Source organism: Cervus elaphus, chromosome 23 (assembly GCF_910594005.1).
Source record: "Cervus elaphus chromosome 23, mCerEla1.1, whole genome shotgun sequence".
NCBI classification, from domain to species: Eukaryota; Metazoa; Chordata; class Mammalia; order Artiodactyla; family Cervidae; genus Cervus; species Cervus elaphus.
Window position 1 is genome coordinate 64,461,720 of NC_057837.1, and position 27,974 is coordinate 64,489,693.

Sequence of the window (27,974 nt, forward strand, 5' to 3'; positions counted from 1 at the left end):
CAGGAGACATGAGATGGGTTCCTGGGTTGGGAAGACCCCTTGGAGGAGGGCCTGGCAACTCACTACCCTACTCTTGCCTGGAGAATCCCATGGACAGAAAAGCCCGCGTTTGCAGCCGGCCACGACTTAAGCAACTCGCGCAGCTCACAGCTGGTCTCAGATGATTTTCTAACCAGCCATCAATGAGGATGTAAACTTATAAGCTGACTCTCCCTCCTTTTAACTGGCTTAAGGTAGTTTCTCCATCATGAGAAGTGCTCTTCACCCGTATAGGCAACATACTCCTTGACACTGTTCTGAGTTGCCCCTCAAGTGTTTTCATTAAGAAAATGGTGGAACTACCCTGGGTGTCTCCGGTTAAGACTCCACACTCCCAGTACTCAGGGCAGAGGCTCAATCCCTGGTCCAGAACTAAGATGCCTCACTGCACAGCCAAAAAAACCAGAAATTAAAAACCCAATAAAATATGGTAGTTAACTGTTTTGATTAAATAAATACCTGAAGTTACCTTTGCTGGCCCAGTTCCCTAGAAGCAATCCTGCCAGTACTTGATTCAAGTATAAAATCAATTACAAAGATACTGGGAGATAGTTTGGGGGAAAAAAGTAAGCTGTCATATAAGTCTCTGCCACCCAAAAACTGCTCCATGTTAAAAAATAAAGGTAAATCTTGAATTTTTTCTCCAGGTTAAATTGAAATTAGAAACATCCCTCAAAAGGGTTGGTAGAAAACTGTGATGCCTCCAAAGTCAAACCAATTATCTTGATACCTGACTAAATTTTTTTAATACTTGTCCTTCATCCCTAACAATTTTAAGGGTTTAGAAATCAGGTGAGGAAATCCATACTGGAAGGAGTAATCAGTAGGAGTAGCATCCCCTACTCAAAGATTCAATTTAGATACAAAAACTTGAAGCAGAATTCTGAGTATTAATTGGGGAGGGTTGCTGCCCAAGTGAAATTAAAGCTCAAAACTACAGTTAATTTGGGAAACCAGTTTGAATTTACCCAATTATTTACTTTTAAATAATGAAGCCCACCTGGCCAAAGATGCCCAGGCAACACAGGAGAAACTTAAATGCCCAGGTTTGAGGCCTGGACAAACCTGTTTGGGTTTTCTTTCTATCATAAATCCCCTCAATTTTTATATAATATCCTAAATAACAAGTGTACCAAAACTAATACAGAGGAATGTAGCGGGTCAACTCAAGGACAACAGTTTCACTTAAGTTCTGAAGAATCAACTAAAAAAGTCAAAGAAACTAATAGTCTATTGTAATTTCCAAGTTTCTATGACTTTAAAATGTCTCAAAAATGAAGATTTCTTGTGGCCTTTTTAAGAGAATTTTATTTGAGTGGTTCTTACAAAGATTGTTGCAATATGAAAGTCATTTGTTTGATAGAAATATCAAGCTGTCTTGTCAAACACACTGAAGTAACCCAAAAATATATTTCAGAGCTCACAGAGCTTAAAAAGAGCAAAGATTATATGCAACCAGACAAAACCTATTTCTGCATTTCCTATTTCTTGCTCAGACTGCTTTGCTTACCAGACTGTCACTAAACATCTTGAGGAAATGCAGGGATCATTTTGTTTGGAATCTTAAGACACACCAGAACACATAATATTTACAAAGAAACTTTTACAGATACATTAATTGAAAAGATACCATCCAGAAATGTACTTTTGAAACCTTTTCTTGCCAATTGATCAGAATGCAAGATGACATGTTAAACAGCCCGTTTAGCTGTCTTAATGTCCATAAACTAGGTATTCCAGAAACCTCTGCTAAACCATTAACCAAATATCAACATTAGTGAAATGTAACTGCTGTGTTAAAAAGTTAGGCTTCTGAAACATTAAAAATATTACATCCCTGTCTGCCTTTTTATGTTAAGCACATTTGTTCCCCTACAACTATTCCTATAGATCCTTAATGTAATTTTCTACATGTACATTTAAAAGGCAGAACAAGAGAACAGCTTTGTATACAGTGGGATTTGCTAGTTAGGGAGAATGAGCACACTGCATTCCTGTTAACATTTTTATTTTTCCAAGGTAACAGGAATTGTATACAAATGACAGTAGACCCTTGCCTCTTTATTTTTTATCTAAATAAAAGATAACTCAAGATGAATTCTCAAGAAAGAAAAAAAGCTATGTACATAAAGGACTATATTTTCCTTCATCGTCTACTTGGAACCAGTAGTTGTGTTGCTGTCATAGAGTCAGGGAAGAGGTTGTGATAAGTTGGAAGAGGTACATATGCTGCTGTTATCATTTTACCTGTTGAAAGAAACAGATACGATGGTTAGCATCTTCACTCAGACCGTCAAAAAAAAAAAAAAATTACTCAGAAAAAAGGTCAAACTCACCCGCAAACCACCTGCCATGCAACGCATTGACAGCAGCAATGGCTGCAGCAATCGATGGGCACTTCACATACACATTGCCCTAAAATACAACAAAAAATATTTACCGTAAAAAAAAAAAAAAAAATTTAACGTGCTGTGATCTATACAACATGGATACCAACAGGATTATTCAAATTGACTGTACAAAAACTGCTCGATAACCATATAATTGCTCCACTAGCTAATATGTACCTAGAAATTTACTGAAAATAGTTCATTATCCACAAAACTAGCCGTGTTATATCTTCTATGATTTGAAAGCAGCTGAAGGAAAGCCAGGTACCAGATTTCATGGCAAGCTTTGAATACGAACCAGCAACATTACGTGATGACCTGATCTAATCTTCAACTATTTGAAAACTTTTTATTGTGGAGTGAGTATCAGGATACTAGTGAGCTTCTTTAAGGAAAAACCATGACCCAAGTATGTTTGAAAATTAAGACACAGAAAGTAACAGTCAAAATACCTGAGCTGAATTTTTGTCAACATAAATATGAATAACTCCTCCATGTTTGTTACATTCTTCAATCACATCGTCTTTAATCTCTGTATCCCATCCAACTTCTTCTTCTCTGTAACAAAGTATTAAGTCCATTAGAAGAACTCAAACTCATGAAATGATACAATAATCTATTTTAAAAATCATGGGCCTTTTGAAATGGTTAACTAACATCTTTCGAAAGATACTTATACCAAGCTTATCATCATTTCATAGGATTAGGAACACTATCCTGTTAATACAAATAAATACTGATAGAAACTTCACAGAAAAACTACTAGGTATAAATGGAAAACAAAATGCAAAGTTTTCAGCTGAATTCCAACCTTACTAACACAGTCAAGGGAAATAATTAGTAATGTGCATAAAAATAACAACAGTAAAATGGTCAGAATTGTAGCAATACTTGAACTATGAAATATGTTGAAACATCCTAAGTATTAACGTAGACAAATTAAAGATAATTTAAGACCCTTTGAACTCGACCAAAGTAAATTACTTACGTTTGAGGATTAAACATGTTAGAGAGTTGGAAACACTGTGTTGCCAGAGGTTGAACAGAGGCAGCTGCAGCTAACGCTGAAGCTAAAAAAAAAACCCAAAAAACAGAAATTAGTTTCATGGAAAATGCATCAGAGTATATCCCTATGAATAAAAAACAAATATAACCACTGGGCCCAAGTGAAAATAGGGCCATCAGTTCATTTACTAATTCCCCATATTTGATAATGCTATCAAATAACATATGTAACAATATTCTATTTTAGTTGCCAGAAAGCAGAGGCAACTTAGTATTTGAGATAATTGATCTTGAATAAATTGGGAGATTTATCTCTATAAGGCAAATTAAACCTCAAGTGTAGCGAATATTCATTCAGTTAGACAAATATCAATACAGTTCAAGGAAATAGTACTGATTTTGTAGGATTACTAAGAGTTCATACTCAGGGGGTGATGAAAACACAATCTTTAAAATCCTGACTCTAAATAAAAATCTTGTTAGATTATCTGCCCATGAACATACAGTCACATATTTTCTTATAAATATACAACCATTATAAAAAAGGATGATGTTTTAAAAATAATATACATAAAAATCATCCAAGTATTTAAAGATTATTAAAGATTTAATATCCTAGGACTATAAAACCTACCACAACAAAGTCTCACAGTCTAATTTTTAAAATACTTGAAACAGTAAAAAGAGTAACATGTATCTATAATAGTCACTGTTGAAAATTTAAAAACTGATACTTAGGAGCAAATTTAAACCAATATTGGTTTTAATTTTGAAACGACAGCATTTTCCACGACATTTGCTCCATTGCTTTTATGTGATTTAAAAAGCATTACCAGTAGCTGATACAGAACTCACCGTAATCATAATATTTGATCAAATTTCATTCCAATACATAACAACAATAAACAAAGCTACGGATAAAACAGTACATTAGAAATTATGGTACTTAAAATGAACAATAACCTGAAAAGTATCAGAAATATTCCATTGAATAAAAATTAGGGCTGTGCATGAATACATCATAAAAAAGATTTCTGGTAGAATAACAAGTGCTTTTTTGCTTCTTTATAGTTTATTTTGATAAACAAGTATTAGTCTTTCATAAAACTATGAAAATAAAAACGCTGAAATAACTAACGTCATATTCTACTGGAGAAATTTAAAGATGCAAGTGTGCCTGTATTATAATTAAAAAAAAAAAAAAAAATGAAGCCCACTGTGTACCTTATAAACCAAAGTAGTATGCTTGGAAAAAATACTACAAGGTCATTATAGACTATCAATACTGAAAAATATTAGAAAATGTATGATGCAAATATTCCAGCTCAGCCTAGATGAATGCAGAACACAACGAATTCAGCATAGAAATATATAGCTAAGGAAAATCCACCAGTTTTACTTTCAAAAATCTGTTAGGAAAAAATAAGATTGAATACAATTGTCTCATTTGCCAAAAAAATAAAGATACACATTCAATTCCTGACTGTCAAGTAATAAGGACAGACCTTTATCATACAGATTTACTCAATAGACTTTAAAGTATATCCTGTAAGATACCAAATTACTGCAACAGAATGCTCTATAAAATGGCAGAATTTACTTGATAATTAAGACCAAGAAAAAAACAGATTATTTTATAAACTGTTTCAATCTCTGAAATCTGCATGCAACTTAGTTCTGGATAATCTTCTCATTGCTTGGTACTGTTTATAGTAATGGAATAACAACAAATGATGCAACAAAATTAACTCTCATTCTTTAAAATGATACCAGATAATTCTAAAGATTACATTCAAAATTGGGAGTCAATAGGAAGTTGCATCCTGTCAGTGATTTGTTAATGCAAATCACTGGAGTTAAATTTTTCCTGACCTTAATAAATTCAGACTCCCTTGCCTACTTAAATGACAAGTTTCTTTGTCTGATATCTATATAAAGCTTATAATCAGAATACAAAGATAAGCATACAAAGCTGAAAAAAACTCTAAGCAAACTACAGTCAAAAAAAAAAAAAAAGGCACGGACATTTACCATCTTTATTCAGGTTAACTATAATGATGCATATTAGGCCTTATTTGTATAAATTATCAGATAGCTTATGGTTAATGACACTGTATGTCATTCTGACAAAATCGGGCCAAAAAGACAAACTACAATAATAATGATATATATACACGCACAACTATGTCTTATACTACATTTATATCCACTTAAAAAACAAACAAATAAAAAACTCAACTCACCTTCAGTCTGTTGGGAAAGTCTTGTTTGCAAATCTATAACAAAAGAGAATTCTACAGCTCAGTGCAGGAACAATGAAGAGCCTCAACTAACAGGGTAAATGTCAGGAGAGCATTAATAAAAGAGGACTATGGTAGCAGGGTTTATCAAAACGAACTTATAGTAAAACCTGGCAGCCAAACCTCCTTCCCCATTCCTCATTGACAAGGCTTTGGGGCCTTTTTCTTTTCCTCCTATCCTAGGTAACTTACTTATGCCTTTCTCTTCCTAGTCCTGTAACTCTTTCACATCTCAATGGATTCCACTATACTACTATTCATTTGGGAATAATGGGAAATGGGGAAAGGGAAGCACACCGGTCAGAAAATGTATGAAAACCCTGATCTTGAGAATTCAATTCCAAGTACTTGGGTTATTCAACTTTTTATTATTCTATCAGTGTTGGTAAGCATTTTACCTTTAGAAGTTACTAGTAAAAGAATACTGCCAACAGTAAATGTCAAACACTGTCAATAAGTAGTGACACTACTCTAACCATATGTATATACTATTTTTTAAGTCCTTTTAAGTTTTAAATGGTCATGTCCAGCCCAGAAAGTGATAGTTTTATTAGGTCTGGTTTCTTAGCCTATGTTGGAAATTTAATGAGGCATGAATGAAATCTAGCTAGATTTACTATAATCTATGTATTACTAGAAAAATTTAAGCATCTAGTCTCTCTTAAAAATGAACAGAGTAGTGATTTCTACTAATACAGTTTCTCATATATAATCATTAAAATTCTACATGAGAAGGCAAATGAGGAGAAAGCTGCAGCTTTCTTAATTTCAAATGAAAACAGAAGTATAAATAGTAAACAAAATGTCATAGTATCTAAAGCTATCTTTTTAAGTTTAAAATAATACAACAAAGAAATTGGATTCAGTTACCTAATTTTCAATAACGTGATTCAATTGCATACTTTATTACTATTGGGGTTTCTTGCTGAGTATAGAAAATCATAAAACATGGGCAAAAATGAAAAGGGATCAGCAGCCCAAGTCATACACGGATGTAAGAATACCTGGGTCCTAGGTGCTCAAAATTGGCATCTCAGGGAGTTGAAGAAATGTAACTGGTGTATACTGAAGGAACTTGAAGATATGACCATAGGAACATTGTCAATAAACTTTAAATTTTAACACAATTTGTTTTTTTTCCTAAAATGGGAAAAAATGTATAAGCATCAGAAATCCATGCTATATTAAGTGTATATAATAAAAATTTCAAAAATTATTCTTCAGGTCATTTGGAATCAGTTAGGAAACAAAGCATGGGTTTCATAAAAATAAGAACTTATCTAAGAAAACAGCTATTAAACTTTCAGAACAAAGACATGTTGATATAGTGATGGGCCACTCTTGGTTTCAAAAAACAGCTTTAAAGAACTTAGGAGGCCAAGGCCCTCAAATACATTAACATTCAGCATTTTAATACCGAATGTGTAAGATTTTACTGACAGGAGAAATATACCCAGTTATGCAAATATGTGATTACTAATTCAGAATAGCAATTTATGGGAAGTTTTAAGAAAACAGAATCATCTATCAATAAACAATGGGCTTCCCTGGTGGCTCAGCCAGTAAAGAATCCACCTGCAATGCGGGAGACCTGGGTTCAATCCCCAGACTGGGAAGATCCCCTGGAGGAGGGCATGGCAACCCACTCCAATATTCTTGCCTGGAAAATCTCATGGACAGAGGAGCCTGGCAGGCTACATACAGTCCATGGGGTCACAAACAGTTGGACACGACTGAGCAACTAAGCATAGCACATCAATTAACAATAAAAAGTGGGAGGGGGGGAGTGTAAATATAACAAATAGGTAACTACGTGGCTATTTTAAGCAACTCACACGTATGTTCAGCATTATCAGCCTTAATGTAAACTACACAATAAATGTGCTCAGGCAAGTGTAATCATTCTTCATTCACCAGGACAAAAAACTGAGGGAACTAACAATGTCCACAACACAGAAAATCTATAATTAGGCAAAAATACTGTTAACAAACCAAATCAATATACTTGACACAGCACCCAGGGTATAAGGTAAGATTGTTTAAAAATTAATTGTGTCTTTGTATTAAATCCCTAAAGTACCAGCCTCTACCAAAAAACCAAAATATGGTAAATAATCAAGCATTTTGCTAAATTATTGAAAGAATGACCTAACAATGGGAAGCAATAGGAGGACACACGTTTTCAGAAAACAGTAACTCTGAAAACCAGAAACTATGATGTTATTTCTGCAGTGATGGGTTTCTTTAGTATCTTCAGTTACACTAGGTGGCATTCAGGGACTATGTGTTCACAGTAAAGAAATGAAATGACTAATACTTGTTCAAAAAGTCAAAACAAAACAATATAGGAAAACGTGGAGTCACCAAATGACTCGTAATTACAGAAATGCTTAATAGTTGCAATTTTTCTTATATGGATACACTAGCATGGTTGTTTAAAGAACTTTACCTATCAGATTTCAAAATTTAAGTCAGTTTGAAAGGAACCATGAGATGCTAAAGAAAAAAACAAGCTCTCAAATATTCAACTAGAAAAAGGAAAACACAGAAGCGCCCACAATAAATAATATAGAAGCAGAAATGATTGTCTCCTTTAATTAATGGGTTCTCAGTTGAAAAGGAAATCATGAAGCAACCACATGAACTTTTCCTATATTCAGATGTGGTACCACAATCCTATATATTTTACATATTGACAGAGTCTCACTTTATAGCTTTATAAGATCATGGGACCAATATATAACTGAAAATCACCATACTTTCTTAAATTAGTGTTTGTCATCTCAAGTCCAAAATACAGTGGTTTACTCTCATATATTCTGCAAACAAATCTTCTAAGATTGAAATTTAATGCTATCTTAGCTAATAGATTTGGGTAATTTCAAGTAACTGAGCCACAAAAAGAGAAAAAACAAAGTGTTCATAAACTAAGCCCATTGTTATATAACTGTAACAAACTATCAATGCAACTCCCTCTTCCTTCCCCTCACCTCTCCAGGAACTTCATTCTGTAAGTCAAAATCTCAAAATACAGTTGGCCTTCAAATTTAAGGAATTAGGGACACCAACCATCTGAGTAACTTAAGATACATATGTGACTTTTATTTGGCTCTCCATATCCTTGGACCTTCCAAAATTGTGGATTTAATGACCACAAACCATATGGTGCAGTAGTATTTGCTATTGAAAATAAAGGCACATGTCTAAATAACCCTTGAAGTTCAAACCTGTGTTGTTCAAGGGTCAATTGTAGTTATGTTCTAATTAGAAAAGCAGTTTTCTCTGCACTCAAAGCTTCATTTAAAGGACTTTAAAATAAAACTTTCTAATCTCAAACATTACAAAAGATTTTTCCTTTGAAACAATAGGAGCTTTCTGGTCTTCAATAAAAGTGATACATTTAAACATTTAACAATTTACATCACTTTCAACTAAAGAAACTGGTATGCAGGGTTCAATAATACCCTGACAGTTTATTATGATCAGTAGCTAAGTCTGTCCTATATCACCATTTCAGTACATTAACTCCTGAAATTTGTAAGTTAAAAAAGTACTTGATGAATTGAATTCTCAGTAAGTCCTTTTAAATGCAAAAATTTGGAAAATTTTCGAATTAGGTGAAAAAAACAATGATTTCAAATAGAAAAGATTCAATTCCTACCTGCCACAGCACCAAATGCCAAAGAGCCACTCATTTGCAAAGCTTGCTGTGCTGCTGGCGGGATCTGCAAACCTGTACCTGTAAAAGAATAGGTCTTAATGTCCCTGCTTTGTTAAGAGTGGGAAAATTTTTTGATTGCTTAATACCAAAGTCAATTTTTAAGAATTACAGTGGCCCTTTGGTAGCCAGGTGGGTAAGAATGTTTCCAGGATCCCCTTGGTTGTCAAACTCCACAAAGGCTGAAGTCCCATATATGAAGAGGTGTGGTACAGTTTGCCCTCCGTACTCAAAGGATACTGAACCTACAGATACAGAAAGCCAACTGTACAAGGAAGACATAGAGTAAACGCTGCAACTAAAGTATGAGGATATTAATTATTATAGAAAACAAAAGGAATCCTGTAACATGTGCTGTGGCATTCAAAAAGCACCATCATAAAGTAGATTCCACTAAAACTTAAAGGCAAAGGATTTTGCCTATGAAACCATGTGTGCTGCTCAAGGAAAACAGTCAACCTCAAAATAAGAAAATATCATTTTCCACGCTTTTCCAGTTGTTTGCAGAGTTATGTTTCTCATTACCATATTCACAACAGTAGGATAAACTCACCCTCTGCAAGTCTTGCCATTAACTGGAGACGACCAGTTGTTCCCAAGTCAATTCCAGTCCTTTCCAGTTCATCACTGTCCAAAAATGAGCTAGCACTGGAAGCATCAGTACGTTCAGTAACATGACCAACTTTCATGGGCCTTCCCGCTAGCTCAAATCCATTAAGTTGTTCCAAAGCTTTCTTGGCACATTCTGAATCAGAAAACTATATAATTGAGATGGGGATAAAAGGTAATTACTTATATGCAAGGCAAAGAAACCTCAACTTATTAACGCTAGTATATTCAATAACTACATCTGGAAGGATAAGAGTAACAAGCGCAAGCTTTACATAATGTAATCAATGTAACCTAAATGTAAACTAAAGCAATCAATGGAACACTGCTCAGTACAGAATAGGTTTAAATTTTACTTGAATTTGGACATAAGATCCAATTGTAATTTCTTGACAAAACTTGGGACCTCTTTTAAAATTTTGTCTATAAAGGTGGCAATGGTGACAAGTGTTTAAAAATGTGTTTCCAGTACTTTCTAGGGATAAACGATAATTTGAAATATTGTTATCATGTAATTGGATTGCATCATGAACTAAGCTAAAAGTAAGAGTTTACTTTTAAAAGGGTACCTCCATTCACAATTATTCCAGCTGTCACTTCATACCCTATCAAGGACTGGGTTTCCATGGTCAGCTACTTAAGGCAATCCTGGTCATGGTATGTCAAACCATATTATGTCCATAATAAAAAGTAAAAATGTATTCCAAAAGACTTTAATGCAACTAACATCTTGGGTCACACGAGTTAAACTTAAGAAGTGATTGCCTTCAATTACATGAGGAGCTGGCTAAACAAATTGTCCATAAAGAAGAAGATAGCAAAGTACTTGGAAGTTTTGCATTTGGGAGGATATTTTCACAGCTACTAAAAATTGGCCACTAACAGCAAACTAATTTAAACCACTTGAAAATATTAACTTTATCCCTTCCCCACTATGAATAACTACTCAAGTTTTACACTATGCTACACAGATTGAAAAAAAAAGTTCAACTCATTATATTAATCATGGTTAACTGCTTACCGTAATAAATCCATATCCCTTGGATCGACCTGTTTCACTATCCATCATGAGCTGGATACTTTCAATCTAAAAATGAAAACCACGATTATTATTTATGCAAGTGAAAAGGAGGGGCAAAAAATTTCTTCAAGTACAATTTTAAAATGTCTCTCCCTGAAAGAAATTGAAAACATTTAAAAATCCCTCATGCCCAGAATAACTTCTTTCTAAAGGCCTGGGAACATACAAGCAGGCCTTAAACTTAACATGTAAGTTTAATCTTTTGCAAGAAAAAACACAATCTGAAATTATTTGTAGAATATGTTAAAAAACCAAATCAACATGTTTCCTTCACATTATGCTAAAACACACCAAACATTAATATGCAATTATGCCAGACATAAACTGCCCAAAATGTTGGAGTAATTAAAAATAACAACTGGATGTGGTTGATAGTTTGTACAACTCTGTGAATCTGCTACAAAGCAGTGACTATTCACCTTAAATGAGGGAACTGTGTTATTACAAAGGAAGGAATTGTAGTTACATCACAATATTACAACAAAGCAAGCCACACAGAAGCATGAAAAATTAAAATACAGCATCCATGTATTTCTTTATGTATCTGTTGTTTCAAGAACATATTATTTTGTAATGATTGATGTAATTATGACTTATGCATAATTTCCAATAACTAGAAACTACCCACAAAAATCAACAGCCAAACGTTCTCATTATTAACACTTAAAATAATTTAGAATTTCCCAGTTTAGGCTTTACCTGGTCTCAGGTGGCAAAAAATGTGCCTGCAACGCAGGAGACCAGGGCTCCACCTGGGTCAGGAAGATCTCCTGGAGAAGGGAATGGCTACCCGTACTCCAGTATTCTTGCCTGGAGAATCCCATGGCCAGAGTAGCCTGGCAGGCTACAGTCCATGGAGTTGCGAAGAGTTAAGACACAACTGAGTGACTTAACATTTTCACTATTTTTTTTTCAAAACAATTTAACAAAGGAGTTGAGTGGGATAGCAAAAGAGAACAATGAAATGTATATCCAAAAGCAATAAAGATTAAGTAGCAGATAAAGTACAGCAGGAACCGAGATTTTTATTCATGACCACACAAAAAGTTTAATACAGAGCAGGTAGTTCAGTGGTAAAGAATCCGCCTGCCAAATAGGAGAGGTGGGTTCAACTCCTGGGTTGCGAGGAGCCCCTGGAGAAGGAAATGGCAACCCACTCCAGTATTTCTGTCTGGGAAATTCCACGCACAGAGAAGAGCCTGGTAGGCTACAGTCTATGGGGTCGCAAAGAGGCAGACGCGACTTAGCGACTAATCCACCACCACCACCACACCACAGCCTACTGATCCAGAAATGCAATGTCTGATTATTTACACAGTTGTATGTCATAAACTAAGGCTCAAGAGTAAAGCTTAGAGTAAGTTAAGACTTAAGAGTTCTCATCACAAAAGAAAAAATGTTATCTATTTCTTTAATGTTGTTATCTGGATGAGATGATAGATGTTCACTGCACCTATTACAGTACTAATTTTATGATGTAAGTCAAATTATTGCACTGTACAGCTGAAGCTTATATAGTGCTATGCTGCAATTACACACTCCTAAATTTTCAGCAAGAAAAGTATCCCAAAATAAACCAAGGCGGGGAAAAAAATCTCTTGTTCCAATGTACAGTACATTTTATCATTCAGGTTGACTTTAAAAAAAATTCTAATAGAACCACTCCCTCCCATCTTAACATTAATATCTTAGAAACATCACAAAGCAGATAAATTATGCAGCTACATTTGTTTCAAGAACCTATTTAGGATCCACTGAAAAACTTGAGACTTACCCTTCCAAATGGCTCAAAAATCCCTCGAAGCATATCTTCAGTGATGTTAAAGTGTAACGAGCCCACATAAAGCCTCATAGGTCCAGCACTTCCCTTTTGTAGATTGTTTGCCATTGCTGCAGCTCTGTTTTTCTCTGCCTACAAGTTAGATAAGACAAAATGCCCATCAATTTACAGTGAATAAGTACCATTTTGAACACAGTAAATCCCACTCACATCTTAGGTTTGCTTAATGACAAATGATACCAAATTATGCTAAGTGTTAAGTCATACATAAAAGGACAAATACTGTATGATTCCACCTCATATGCTTGTCAGTACTGACACTGAATGGTACACCTAAAATGGTTCCAAAGCCAAATTTTTAAATTAAAATTTTAGATTTTACTGTATTTTTCAGTAAAAAAAAATTTTTAGATTTAAGAGCATATACAAAACTGATAAAGCAGCATCCTGGTATCAGATGTACTAAATGTAGAAATGTTTAAGATTACTTCCTAGAACTAAACTTACTCATTCACTAAAATGTGTTCTCAAGATCACTGTTAATATACAGTATACCAACTGGCTACCCATCTTAAAGAACTTATGCAATATAAATCAAACTAAGTAAACCATTCAGGTTCAGCAGTCATTTTTCTCCTATCAAGTCCTCCTCAAATGAAACGGTTCTCAATTTACATTCCAACACAAACTCCTTTAACAAATTGGGGCACCGTAGGAGGTTAAAATTAAATGCATTCAAAATCTCATTTATAAACTTGATTCTTCTCAGCCCTTTGCCAGGACAAAGTACACACTATTATAAGGTTTGTCCTCTGTCACATGAAATGAATTGAACAATGATACCCACAGCCTGCACCTTAACAATTATTTACCATCTGAGCCACCAGGGAAGTCCTGGGCTCCTACTGTTTACCTATAATCAAAGGGTACTCAACAATGTTACATACTCCTAAAACATTAGATAGATGGTAGTAATTTGACCAAATTTTGAGTTTGTTAACAGTGAAAACCGAAATTTCCCTTCAGAGTTGGTTAAATCCTGTGCCTAACCATAAAATATTAAAAGCTTTTGATGAGCAACCAGATTGCTCAGAAGTTATGTGAAGTACTTATTTCAGGGGTCTGAAAAGAAATGAGAATAACTATACTGTTATCTCATATTGCAACTATACCGTTACCTCATATTGCTCAGAAAATATTCTTTAAATCCTTGGGAATTCCCTGGCGGTCCAGTAGTTAGGATTTGGGTGTTTTCATCGCCAGGGCCCAGGTTCAATCCAGGGCTGAGGAACACAGATTCCACAAACCATGCAATGAGGCCAAAAAAAGATCTTTAAGATCTATATTCTCCATTTTAAAAAGCTAAGTTATCTGGTAGTCACAGAAAGTAACTTGTCTTTCTAGTATAAATAAGTACTGATGATAAATCCTAAAAATATTTTCATATTAGATACTCAGTAGTGATGTATTCTGGTTTTTCCAGATCTAAATGAACTACAATATTAACCCTAATTTCATTTTTCCAAACGCAAGTCAATTATCGTGAAAAATCAGCAAAGAGAAATTAAATTTGGGTTATCTTAAAAGACATTTTCATAAAAATTGTGAAAATATATTAAAAAATGTGAAAAACATTCCATTTGAAAGAAAGGGGAAAACATGTTCTTAGATGCTTCTATCCCCAAGTAAGTCATCACAAATCAATAAAATTCTAAAACAAATTCAATTCTTCAGCATGAAACAAGTATTTCCAACTTATACTAAGACAGAAGAGAATTTTGAGAATACAAATATATCAAAGGAATCAGGTTTTTTTGGTTTTTAAAAGCTGTCCTAAGAACATCTAACTCAAGGCAGTAAGAGGTGATTTTGTAAGGCTCAAGGCACTACAACACTAAGCAACAGCAGGTTTCTAGCACTATCAATGCTCAAATTCTTAACTAGGAAGTTACCTGTGATGCTTGTACTATGATCGGCACTCCTAAAACCCGCTGACCAGTTAATCCTATTGCTAGAGGCACTGAGCTAACATCAACAAACTCCACATAAGCAATTCCTTTGGAACGTCTTGAATTTCTGTCAGAAATCATCCTCACATCACGAACCTAAAAAGAAAACATACACTTAACACAGGGTTCTGTTTATGCAACCATTCACAATAAGTATAATCATTTCAAAAGAGGCACATAAACAATATTATGAAACAAGCAATGAAGATTTCTTAAAATAGGCAAATTTGTAGGCTCAATTCATTTATCAAAATACATCAATTTCCAAAAATAAAAATAAATTCCCTAACTAAATTCCACCAAATAATTTGGTTTAGATTTTTTTCTCATTTGTCACACTGACAATTATTAAACTGCGGCTTAAACTTATTAAATTATTAAACTTCTACTTAAATTAGCTCCACAGGTAAGCTTAGATTACCTTTCCAACTGTAGAGAAAAACTCTTCCAAATCCCTTGGCCGAATTCTTGCTGCCAGCTGCATGCAGAAAACAGTCCTTGCATCTCTTTCCTCAGGAGTGAGATTATCAATAGGTTCCCTAACAGGAGTAGAGTATAGAATTAACTTCATAACTTCTTTCAAAGTAACATTTAATACATATTTTTAGTAAACAGGATAAACTTTCCTGAAACCAGTCTGTCACTACTCCCAAGCCCATTTTCACTATGATATATATAAAATGCTCATAAAATAATTCAATATGACCCAAATGCCTTCAACATAATGAGTTTCTAATGTTTCTTCTGATATTATCTTACATTATCAGGACCAAAGTCCACTGGTTTCTCAATCTTACAAATGTTATTCTCTCCAGGATAATAAACGGCTAATCAGAAGCCCAAGAGTTTGACGTTCACAAGTAATAACCCCTGACTAGACACAAATGTTGAACTGGTCCAAACTAGCAGAAAGGATGTTTTCCCAAAAAGAAACCAGAGTAAAACTCAGTTTCATAATCACAAACAATAACTTGAAAGTAAACCACAAATGACTGAAACTATTTTGACTCTTTGTGAGTTGGACTATAAAGAAAGCTGTGCGCTTAAGAATCGATGCTTTTGAAAAAAAAAAAAAGAATCGATGCTTTTGAACTGTAGTGTTGGAGAAGACTCTTGAAAGTCCCTTGGACTACAAGATCAAAGATTCAATCCTAATGGAAATCAGTCCTGAATATTCATTAGAAGGACTGACACTGAAGCTCCAACACTTTGGCCACCTGATGCAAACAACTGATTCACTGGAAAAGACCCTGATTCTGGGAGAGACTGAAGGCGGGAGAAGGGGATGACAGAGGATGAGATGGTTGGATGGCACCAGCGACTCGATGGACATGAGTTTGAGCAAGCTCCACCAGTTGCTGATGTACAGGGAAGCCTGGTGTGCTGCAGTCCATGGGGTCGCAAAAAAAAGAGTTGAACACAGCTGAGCGGCTGAACTGAACTGATTTGGACTCTTAAGAACTTTATTTCATAAATTCAGATAGTCATAAAGAATAGTGGGGTAACTGTTTACTAGAATTAGATTGGTCTAAGACTACAAATTCAATACCTGAAAAAAATACTTGATACTTCTTATAGCATAGAGACACTAACAACGAGCAAAATCAAAAGTAAAAAGGAGGAGGTATGGAGACAAGTAACAGTGGGATTTAATTTACTCATGTTTACAAATGTTTACACTTCTAAATTTACTGAGCAAACTTAAATGCCCAATAAGTGAGAAAAGTAAAAGAACACTGTAGATGAAACTTAACATCATGAAAGTCAAAGAAAAAGAACAATGTCCACTACTAAAATTATCTATTATAAAATTTCACTATGATTAAGGTTTTAATCCTTAAAAAATGTAAGCATAAATACGCTCTTTCTTAACCATGTTCTGACATTCTCAGGAAGTATTTTTGAAACACTCCACCTACAAACCTCAGGTACATCCCTTGGGAAATCCACAGTTATTTTAAACCTATTACTATAGAACAGAGATACAAAGCCAACTAGATCCAAAGAAGGAGAACTAAAAATGAGCCTTCTCAGAATAGAAAACTAAGTAATAAAAGAGTAAAAACTCAGTATTTGTTACAGAAACCCTTTAAAATCATTAAGGCTGTCACTTAAATCCTAGAATTAGAATATGCCAAATAACAAGATACTTAGTTAAAAGACACCCTTTAAGGGAAACCAGAAGTAAAAAACAATGCTATCATGCAACAAAATGTTCCTTGAACCAAAATTGTAGATTGGATTAGGTCAGTCTTATATTCATTTAAGAGAAAAATACCTCCCAGAAACAGCCAAGAAGAGTAAAAAGCACAAGTCAATTCAGTTAAGAGTTTGGAGATTAAACACTTCTCTCAACTAAGGGAGCCAAATGATAAAACTCCTGACTATTTTCACTATTTTCCCACAGGAAGTTATTTCAAAAACTCATTATTTCTGAAGGTAAATATAGTCTGAAGTTTCCAATAGCTACCATTAAATTTTTTTTAGTTACTATAAAGAGCAATAAAAGCACATAGAATATCTACAATTAAAGTGGCCATTTTTGCTCCATTCTTCTTGGATACAAGTTACTGAAAACTTTGCAATTCACATTAATAACAATAGGACTGCAAACGGAATAAAGATTTAATATAATCCAAGTTAGTGAATGTCATTAAATTTTGCAGTAGCATAAATTGTAAAAACTTTACAAAAGCTAACATTGCAAAAGAAATGGAGACAATGATTACCTCACAGGGCTCTTGTCTTTTCTGAATGGACTTTTGCTTCGAGAACGTCGTCTGCTGCAAAGTTAAGAAATTTCAAAAGTTACCCAAACAAGTACACCACATTAGTTCCTTGAAAAACAATTTAAACAATTCAGAAGTATGTTTAAAAACCTTAATTTGATGCTATGAGGCAACCCAATCTTTCCTCGGATGGCACTGTTAAATTTTGGTCCGGAGCTAAAAAGGAAACACAAAATTACACTAGTTACAGGGTTAGGGTCTTGCTAAGATCGCGTTCATGCGCTCTCCAGCAAGTTTAACATTGTTTAGGCTGTTTGTTTTCCACCTCAATTATGAAGAGGAAATAAAAGACTTTCAACTCTATCCCAGGCAAACTGTTCTTACAGTTATCCATCCTGGACCACTGAGAGGTGCCAAGACCAAAGGTTACAGCCTCAAAATTTTTAATATTCTGAAAATGCTTAAATTTTCAGTCTCGTTTTCTTTGATTACATATTTATGAGTACACTCCTGAGGTTTGGGGGTTGGGGGAAGCACATGTAGTGAAAATTATCCTGAACTTCCCTCACACCAGGAATAAGTATAATTAACAACTTGGTGTGCATCTCTGCAGATCCCTCCTCAGGAATATACATGTTTATATATACATACATATACAATATTCATATGTTTTGAGTAACTTTTTATGGCCATGCTGCATGGTTTGTGGGATCATAGTTCCCCGTCCAGGGATTGAACCCAGGCCATAGGCAGTGAAAGTGCACAGTCCTAACTACTGGACTGTCAGGGAATTCCCTTGAGAAGATTCTTTTTAAAAATAGGGGACTTATTCTTTACATTCAATTCCAATTTTTCCACTTAACAGTTAAGTCTCCGAAACTGCATATAAGCATATTTAAGCATGTCATACACTTCAGTTCTTGGGGACAAAACAGTACTAAAGATGTGAAGGAAGTTCATCAACCCCTCAGGAAAATTTCTTTTCAGGACTCGATTATATTAGAAGTGTGTTTTCAAAGCTTTACTCTGTAATTTACAACACTCTAAAAAAGCCCAGTATTTTATGGCCCTTTTATTTTGAAAGACCAAACTAACTTAAAAGGTCAGGTCAGATGTCTCTTAGTGCTCATCCTGCTATCCTTTACCAGATGGGTAGCAAAATGAAAATATATAGTGGTCCTCAATTCACACTGAGATTTGTTGTCATGGACTCTACATGTACCTATTACACCCAACAAGGCCTAAATAAAACTGTACTAAACAGGTCCTTTGCAAATCACACTAAAAGTGACAATTAAGAATATACATTTATTGGATAAGTCTATAAGCTATTTTATTTCTTTCCCCTTTAATTGTAAAAGTTCCAATTACTGCCTTGGTAGTTAAAGATCACCTGAAACCAAACGTAAGAACCAAGTCAATTTTAAGTCAGACCAGAATCACAGGCTGACTTTTAGTATCCATCATTGATGAGAAATAACAGTATTCAGAATTATTAAAGTAATCTTCCCCAATATTAAGTTCATTCTAGTAAAAAAGAATCAAGTAAATTTTGATAAACTGGACAAAATCAAAGTATTTTCCCAAAAGAGCACTTAAAATTAAACATTGTGGTCCTTTTTAAACTGTTACAAAGTTTGTAAAATAATCAGCTAAGAGGACCTTGGAGAACAAGGAATGGAATCCTTTCATTGAAAAACTAGAATCAGAACTCTAAGTGTTACTAACTTTATCTGCTTCAAGTAATACCAAAACATTTCATCAATAGCACTAAGTATTGTGGGTGCTTTAATTTAATCCTCTTCTCATTCAAAGCTTGTATCAGTAGTTACACCTCCTTCTTAAAAGATGAGAAAACTAAAGCTTAAGAATCCTTCTTAATCAAGTGAAAAAGCCAAGGCTCTGATCCCAGACTCTCTTTGAATTCAATCTCTCTTTGAATTCAATCAAATTCAATTAAAACTTAATTTTAATAGTCCATTGCTTACAACAATATATTTATTAATAAGAAAGAACATCATAAGGCACTAGGGACTGTTAGATTCAATCCCTGCTTAAGAGTTGTAAGGCTCTTTCCAAAGTCATTTGTACAGTTTAGCTTTTTAAAAATAACTCATAGTTATTTCCAACTGGTTCAAATAACCACATCCAAATTTCCACAGTGCTTTAACCTTCAAGAGCACTTTTACTGCATTCTTGCTATTAAAATACCTTTAAGATGTGTGATGAGCACCCCCCCCAATAATATAAAAAAGCATACACAAAATTCACAATTAGTGTGTCATTTCAGCTGAAAACAGCCAGACAAGATTGTTAACTAATTACGTATGTGACTAATTATATATATATTTATAATTTGAATCCAACTGAGTTTTAAATTTTTAAATAACTTATGTTCAGTAAAGAATACTGTTAATAACTCACAGACTTTATGCTTTCACATATTTGGAGCTACAATATCCAATCTTTTTTTAAAAGCACTTTAGTGCTTTAATCTAGTTTGGAATGGCACACAGTTAAAGTACTTTTTAGATGGCAGTAACAGAAAATGTTCTGTATGCCTAGTAAAACCAGTATTATCTGTCCACACACTGTATTTTCTACTGGATTTTTTGATGCCAAAATCCTTATATAATAGTGAAAAATAAAATTCCACAATTCAAATCACTCTGGTTACATTGCTATCTGGATACCCAGAGAAATCTCTCAAACCAGTATCATCATAATTATAGTTACATACTAAGGACTTCTGTAGCGGCCTCTGAATCTGCGATCTCGACTTCTTGAACGGCTCCGTCTCCTTTCTTTGCTTCTACTTCGCTTCCTTTCACGGCTTTTGCTCTTTTTCCTTTCTCTATCTCTACTTCGCTTCCGTTCCTTACTTTTGCTTCTTTTTCGTTCATGACTACGACTTCTGCTCTTGCTTTTTTTCCTCCTGAGAAGAAAAAAGTCACTGTCATCTTGCTGATTTAAGAATCTGCCAAAATATATTTCCCTTTACGGTCAGAAACATTTTTGTAAAATTATTTTGCTATTTTTACTATCATACAATGATACATAATAATCACTTATGGAAAAATAATTCCAAGGTAAGGTAAACAACACCCCACCTTTGCCTTCTACTACTGAAAATCAGCAGTCAGCTGCTAATGAATCATTTGAGAGAGAGAAAGATACTATGATGATATTTCTTGAGAGTCAGCTATAGCTTTAACAAGGAGAGGACTTGCTGGTAGGTATAGATCAAAATCTGAACTTTTAAACAGAAAGTCCAATCACGTAACTGGCCAACCAAGTATTACTGTAATCCACAAAATATGAAGTCAAAGTTAACAACAGAATACTTTTTCATCAAGTATTAGTGCTGGATCAACCATAAAAATTGTCATTAACCCACTGATTTCTCAAGTAAAGCCTATTTTGACCCAATTTGCACATATGAGTATTTTATACTTTCAAAGGGGCCATACAAGCATCACTATTTTGGAGTTCATGGGCAAAATTGTTACATATAACGATAAATGACAAACTAACACAGTAAAATGCACTCTGACACTCCTGGACTTTATTTTTTTCACTCCTGGACTTTAACGTGAACATTTCAAATAATTTAAGGTTACAGTGAATACACCAGATACTGGAGCATGCCATTTTTATGCCAGTTTATACAAGCCTGTGGGATACAATCAGTAAGAATCAACACCTTTATAAATCTTTATAAATTTTCAAACTCTGAAAGGTAAAAAAGCCAGTCAGCATTATCTCTTCCTGTTCATTTCTGTATTCCTCACAGCATACCACCCATCTATTTCATACCTCTGTCATCACCTAAATTTTAGAGGTGCCTTCAGATATTCCAATATAAATTGAAAGACATTTCAAATTAAACTTATCCACTTAAAGGTCATTTTGTAGTGGCAAAAAGATTAAACATGGTGACAACTACATCATTTGGAAATTTAACTGTTTAGTCCTTAGCAAAGCAAGCTTAGCACAACGAGCAACTGAAGTCTGCCTCAGAGAACCTGTAAAGCAGGTCATCTTAGAGTGCATTGAAAATAGAAAATGAAGACACCCACCTTCTGGAATCTTGAAACCCACACTCCAATCACAAGGAGATGTAGAGCTTTCCAAGGAGGCAGAAACTTTGTCTAAAATTTCAAGATAATCCACCTGACTGTCAGAAATGTATATGCTAGGTAGCACATGACAGAAAATTAGGCTACACTCATTACTTTTACAGACGTTATCAAAGCAATGCCCAGAAGGGCAACAGATAACATTCCAACTTTGTTGCCTAAAAACCTGAAACTATCTCTTAGACTGAAGAATTCTGTGAGATAGCTATCAAAAATCCTAAATATTATCAAGTAGGGGACAAAGTTAACACTCCATCCCTCACAAAAAGGACAAAGATTTGCTCTGCTCACAGATGGCCCATTGCAGAGAGGCAGCCAACCTTCCAATTTACCTCTTTTTAGGCCCAAAATTTATTGTGCCAAAGGAAAAGGACTCAAAAGTTGAAGAGCTAATTTCAACTTAAGGTCTTCCTAGGACTTTTCATAAATGAGCCCCCACGCACATCTGAAGGCAACCCCAGACAGGTAAAAAGACAGCAACATACTAAGACATTCAGAAATATAATCCTCTTTATGAAAGCCCAGACAAAAATTTAAGGGTGCAAGAAAGCAGAATACTTCTCTACAATAAAATGAAGAAGCTTCAAAGAACATTTATTAAGTTAACTAAAGAAGGGTTATCAAAATCCACACTAATAGTCAAATCCTGTTACAACTTAAAAGGGACTTTCCAAAGTCTTTAGTGGCAGTGGAATTTTGTACTGAACATCATTGAAGTAAATGGTCCACTGGGCTGGGCCTTTGGACTTTTTGGTTATATGGTCTCTGCTGTAAAGGTGTTTTGCTATAACTGGATTTGACCTCTTCCATGTAAGAAGATCTAAATATTAAATGCAAAGTACTCTGGAAAATAAGAAAAAAAATAGAAAAGTCATTTATTCCAAAATTTATAGATAATCCACACCACAGTAGCCAATATATTTCAACTGTGTCATTTTTCTTTTAATCCTTTTTGAGTAATTCCAGAAGAACTGAATGGATGCTGGTTGAGACTTTGCAAAACTGGTTATACTAATGATACTCCCACGAAGGCAAGCTCAGGTACTTAAAAAGGCATACTTTGAGGTCTTGCCAAGTTCAGGGATATAGCTTTTCAGAAAGGCTAATAGATAAACAATTTGTGTTAAGCTTATTACCTGAAATCAGTTGAGTGTATGTACTGAGAATTATACTGTTTTTTAAAAGAAAACATTTACTAGTCAGTCAACTCTCCAATTTCTCAGAATGTGCATTTTCTTACTATCTTAAAACTACATCCCAATACCTAATGGCTTTTAAAGAACAATGAAGTTTCAGAATGAAAAATTTGGCAATGTGGCACCTTCCTCTGATTAAGAGACTTAATTCATTCATACTAAAGACTAATGCACAGGTCATTCTGTTTTATAATTTATAACAAAAATTTTCTCCTACATAACTTTCAAATTCATTTGAAAGATTAATTCCCTTTAGGCAAAACAAGGGAGTCAGCTTCAACTGAGCATGAGAAGTCTGACAGAAATTTGTACATTCAAAAAGAAACCAGATGACAGTTGGAAGTTTTGTGAATATTCTTCCCTTAAACAAAGACTCCTATGGCCAATTAAAGAAATTGTCCATTCTTCTGTTTAGTCTTTTAAGACTTCACACTTTATATAAAAGCCACTAAGCACCAGTCATTGAGAGCTTGATGCTCAATTGCCTTGTAAAAGTTTGGTAGTCTTTAGTTCCAGGAAGGTAACAAGTAAAGACGGTATTAGTAGCAAGACATCTGAAGAATGGTACAACAAAGAAAGCATGTGCACTACCAATGTCTTCATTACAGATGAGATCTTTATTGGTCCACTAGGCATGGTATCTAGAGACTGGATAATTTCAATTTATATGGATACCCCTTCCTACCTTTTAATTGCAAAATTGCAAACCAGAACTGTTAATTAGGAAACATACTTTGGTAAAAGGTATAAAATCAAAGGACACTAAACCATGCAATGATTGGTTGGCTGACTGCCTCAAACTATAACAATTCAAAACTAAACCCAACTCAATACCCATTAAAGTGATTAGTGAAGAGCGATAACAGACTCCCAACCATGCAGAAAAAATATAGGAAATATCCTACAAATTTTACCATTTTGATCAATTCCTACAATACTCTAGGGGGTAAGAATACTGGTGCAGCAAAGCCTGAACAATCCAGTCTAGACAATCTCAACTATTTCATGAAATTTTATTAACCTACCTTACAAACTTCTTGTGAGATATTGAGGTAGTATATTATGAAACACTTTGAGCTCTTGGAAGAGCCAAAAAGAAATCAAGTGACTGACTCTCATTACCATCATTTTTTGTAATGTATTATGAGGTCATGAATGTAACAAAACATTTGAATATGACATCACAAAAGCTAATAAAACATCTTAATGCTTATGATATAGAACATGCGATGCTATCATTTACTTTAGAGCTAAAGAAAACTCAACAGGATCAAATCTTATAAAGTGCATTTGGTTTATACTATTATTTAGACTTCTTTCATACTGTATTCTGTACTCATCTGTCACTGAGTTCCTATTAACGGTTAGTTATTTGCACAAGTAACATGCATAATTTTCTGGAATTCCATTCTATTAACTCTATCAGAGTTTAAAAAGCTTAAGACAATGAAAGCCATGTAAGAACATTAAGAAATACTGAAGTATGCTGTAACATTATTACAAAAAGAATCTTAAAGCATCAAGGAGCATGAATAATTCACAGCTCTGACTTCTTCAGTAATTTAGGGCAAAACACATTTCCCACAGTTATCACCTTCTTTCTAACCCATCTTCAGTGGACATAACAGCTTTATTGATGACATTAAGTAATAAATATTAAGCCAAAGTTAACAAATTTTAGACAAGCTTGAATATAAGAACTCATCCAGATTGTCATGGATGGACTTGGAGGGGAAGGTGTCCAATGACACCCATTCCTGCAATCTAAGGAGAGTCCATAGTTTTACATCCTCAAATAGTGTATCTTCCCAAAAGAACCCACTTTTCTAAAACAGGCAAAGAAAAGCTTCAGGAGAGAAACTAGGTGTGATGCTTTAACCATAGGGGTACAACTTAAAGTCTCAATCATGTACAGCACCTACCCCCCAACCCAGGTCCCTTCTTGAAACTTACTTTTTGCTACGTTCTTCATGGCCGTTAGCACTGCTCAACTTGTTCTCATCCTAAGCAGGGTTGATAGAAGAACATCATGAGGACGAAGTGGTAACATTTCAAGTTGTCAAAGGGTAAAGGGAATAGGAATAAGAAAATACAAAACAATTTTAAAACTAATTACTTATTTATAGTTTAACATGGAAGGCTATAAAAAAATTTAGATGGATGTATGTTTAACCACTTTGTTGCTTACAAATTAAGTCATCAAGATACAAAAGTAAAAATGCATATTAACATGGTAAATTTTCTTATATAGTTAGATATTAAGTTATCCAGATTTACAGTGTTGAAGTGGTTAAATAGAATTTCTATAAAACATGAATGAAGTCCTGTTTTCAGTTTTATTCCATGTGCTATGGCCCCTTTGATCAGTACCATGGCTCTATTTCTGCCTAAGCCCCAAGTGGCCATGCTAGCAGCCAGCCACTATCGATTTCCTGTGACCGATGCCATTCCTGAGATCTTCGCCCATTTCCGTTGGAGGGTTGGGACTGTAAGAGCTTGATGCCACCTCTGTCACACATCTCGCCCTGAAGCAAACAGGGATTCACACTGCTTTAGTAATGTTGACTCCCAAGAACCCAAGAAAGTCAATTAATAATCCACCAGTCCTACTTCCATACCTGTTTACATGGAATTACATCCATGTTAAACTAAGACAGAATCTTAACATTAAAATAGAAAGTAGAGCTTCAAGAGTCTAAGTATTACAAACTAAGTACACTATTCAAAGCTTTAAAGAATTCATCCAAATTGGTACCACATGGTCGAGCTATACACTCCAAAACAGATGTATTATTTTTAAAAGGTTTAGCGAAATGTTTATTTTCAAGTTTGATCACATCAGCTATAGGAGTATAAGTGCTAACTTACAAAGCTTACAGTTTGTGACATCAGTGATAACGCATGCATACTGTTATTTTCACCACCAACTGGTGGTGAAAGAATGAAAAGACACTTTACTTTTACTGTGATACTGAAATGGATCTACGTTATTAGCCAAAATAACTCCTTTGTAGTTTTTAGTGTGAAATATTATGGCAGGGACGAATTAAAAATAAAACAATATGGAGAACAGCTAAACAGTCATCAAGTGACTCTAAGTTGTGATATTGCCTCTTTTGCTTTAAGAAATTTTTTCTGTTCAGGGATCCAAGAATTTTAGTAATTTTTAACTGAGCAGCAGATCATCACCTGCCTGTTTTAATATTTACTATCACCAGTCTTATGTATAGGATAAATTTTAAATCTCACCCATTTCTTCTTGTAAGACTTGTCTTATTTAAAGATTTGCTTGCCACAGACTGGTTATGCTTTGTTATTCTTGGACCCCTGCTGTTTTCCCAAACCACTACATTCACCTTTTTGCTATACCAAACTGGAGCTGGTAATTCTTAGTTGAGTCATTTTACCTAGGGGACCACGGTACAGCGATAAGTCACTCAATTACTACCTTATGATTGACAGTTCACACTGGAATCAAAGGTGAATTCATGGGAGTAGAGGTGAGATATCGTTAGGCAAGTCTACAAAGAGAGATAGATGGGCATTTATTCATCACGCTGAAGTGAAACTACTGCACAATATTATTACATCAATAGCATATATTTACTTTTGTAAGTTACACGTAATGCATCTCTGATAAGGTAAATCAAGAGGGCTCCGGGGAGGTTAGTTTACATTTCAGCAGTAGTTTCGTGAATAATGCTAAATTAAGAAATAGATAAACCTCACCGACTTGTTTTTTCTCACCTTCTTGTAAGGAGCCTCAAGCATTGCTTCAATATCAATATCGTCTGCCATTTTCTCTAAACGACTAGGTAAAAAGCGAGAATGAAAATTAGGTGAGTAAACAATTTTAAATTGTACTAAATTTCCTTTTTACCGGACATATTCAAAAACTTCAGAGAGGTCCCACAGAATGACTAAAGCGGGACCACTTTAGTAGGCTTGGATTAAATCTAAAATGTCCCCAATGCTAGACAAATTAAGTACTCTTTTTTTAAAAAGCCTACAGCTCCTCAAAAAACAGAACCCGAGAATTTCGAGCCACAGCGCCGTTTTCGCGCAAAAACCCGCGCTGCCATTTTAGGGGCAAAGGGAAACTCCCTCGGCTGGGAGGGGTTGTGTGCCATGGCAGCGTTCGGCTGGCGCCATGTTGGGAGGTCGCGGTCGGCCCGGGCCTCGAAGGGACAGGTCGCCATCTGCCCGAAACCTCTCTAGAGCCCACGCCACCCGAAAACCCTGAAAAATATTCGACCGGAAAAGGGTGCGGTCGTCGAAAAGACGATTTCTAGAAAACCTCCCCCCCCCACCCCCGCCCCCAATCCGGTCGCTTAAAATCGCCTAAGGAGTGCCTCCTCAACCCAGAAAAGAACCAAACCTCAAAAAAGCCCTGAAAATACGCGGGTCCGCGATGCCTCCTCACCTGTGCGGGCTTTCCGGGTCCCTGCGGTGCTCGTATTCGAAAAGAGGGGGGCTGTGGCTGCCGCCGCTGTTGCTACTGTTAAGCCGCTAGGCCCAGGCCGCGGTACCACCCAGCCCGAATTTCAGGCTCAGAGGGCGGACAGGCCCAAGCGAATCTAAAAGAGACAATGGGATTAGAGGAGCCCGCGCGGGAGTTCAGGACGGCGGCTTCGGCAGCTCAGGATCCACCCCTGCGACAGTGTCGGCAAGCTCTCTGAAATGGCGGCCGCAGCTTCCCCGTACTCACATTCACCAACACACATACACACACACAAACACACGGGGCCTCACAGAGTCCTCAGCACGGGCTCTCGCGAGAAGCAGCTCTTAATTCCAGTCCGGAGCAGCGGAAATATCGCGAGATTTAAGCATCGGCCCCCAGCGACCATGGCCCAATCTCGCGCAATGATTGCGCCACAGATATTCCCATCCCCCACTCAGACAGGCGCCTTTGAGTCCCTTCTCCCGATCGGCGTCCACATCTCGCGAGACCGCGCAAGTTGCTAGCGCAAAGACAG

The 27,974-nt window shown here is 35.4% G+C and overlaps 1 protein-coding gene across 5 annotated transcripts; it reads right to left on the minus strand.

Moving 5' to 3' along the window:
* Positions 1 to 1,329: 1,329 nt before the first annotated feature.
* On the minus strand, positions 1,330 to 27,754 carry RBM39 (RNA binding motif protein 39). 5 transcript variants are annotated; one of them, XM_043885052.1, is made up of 17 exons: positions 27,419 to 27,754; positions 26,743 to 26,806; positions 24,949 to 24,998; positions 20,401 to 20,595; positions 17,811 to 17,876; positions 17,661 to 17,714; positions 15,353 to 15,470; positions 14,875 to 15,027; positions 12,917 to 13,054; positions 11,083 to 11,148; positions 10,006 to 10,210; positions 9,396 to 9,473; positions 5,678 to 5,710; positions 3,418 to 3,499; positions 2,882 to 2,987; positions 2,376 to 2,454; positions 1,330 to 2,286 (listed from the first exon to the last, which is right to left on the minus strand). In XM_043885052.1, exons 2-17 carry the CDS (start codon positions 26,791 to 26,793, stop codon positions 2,186 to 2,188), a joined length of 1,575 nt encoding a protein of 524 aa, XP_043740987.1. In that variant the 5' UTR covers positions 26,794 to 26,806; positions 27,419 to 27,754; the 3' UTR covers positions 1,330 to 2,185. The 5 variants fall into 5 exon arrangements, with proteins under 5 accessions (XP_043740987.1, XP_043740986.1, XP_043740991.1 ...); XM_043885051.1 differs by having other exon boundaries at positions 5,678 to 5,728; XM_043885056.1 differs by lacking the exon at positions 27,419 to 27,754 and adding an exon at positions 26,444 to 26,516 and having other exon boundaries at positions 5,678 to 5,728.
* Between the last annotated feature and the right edge of the window lie 220 nt (positions 27,755 to 27,974).

Bases quoted from the DNA above. Each gene is read 5' to 3' on its own strand.
- RBM39 (XM_043885051.1), bottom strand. From the start codon at position 26,793: ATGGCAGACGATATTGATATTGAAGCAATGCTTGAGGCTCCTTACAAG. The intron at 17,715-17,810 runs GTTTTTAAACAT...TTAACTTTGCAG, and splicing joins CCTCATAGCATCAAATTAAG to CAGACGACGTTCTCGAAGCA. The intron at 10,211-11,082 runs GTAAGCAGTTAA...TCAATTATATAG, and splicing joins AGGGATATGGATTTATTACG to TTTTCTGATTCAGAATGTGC.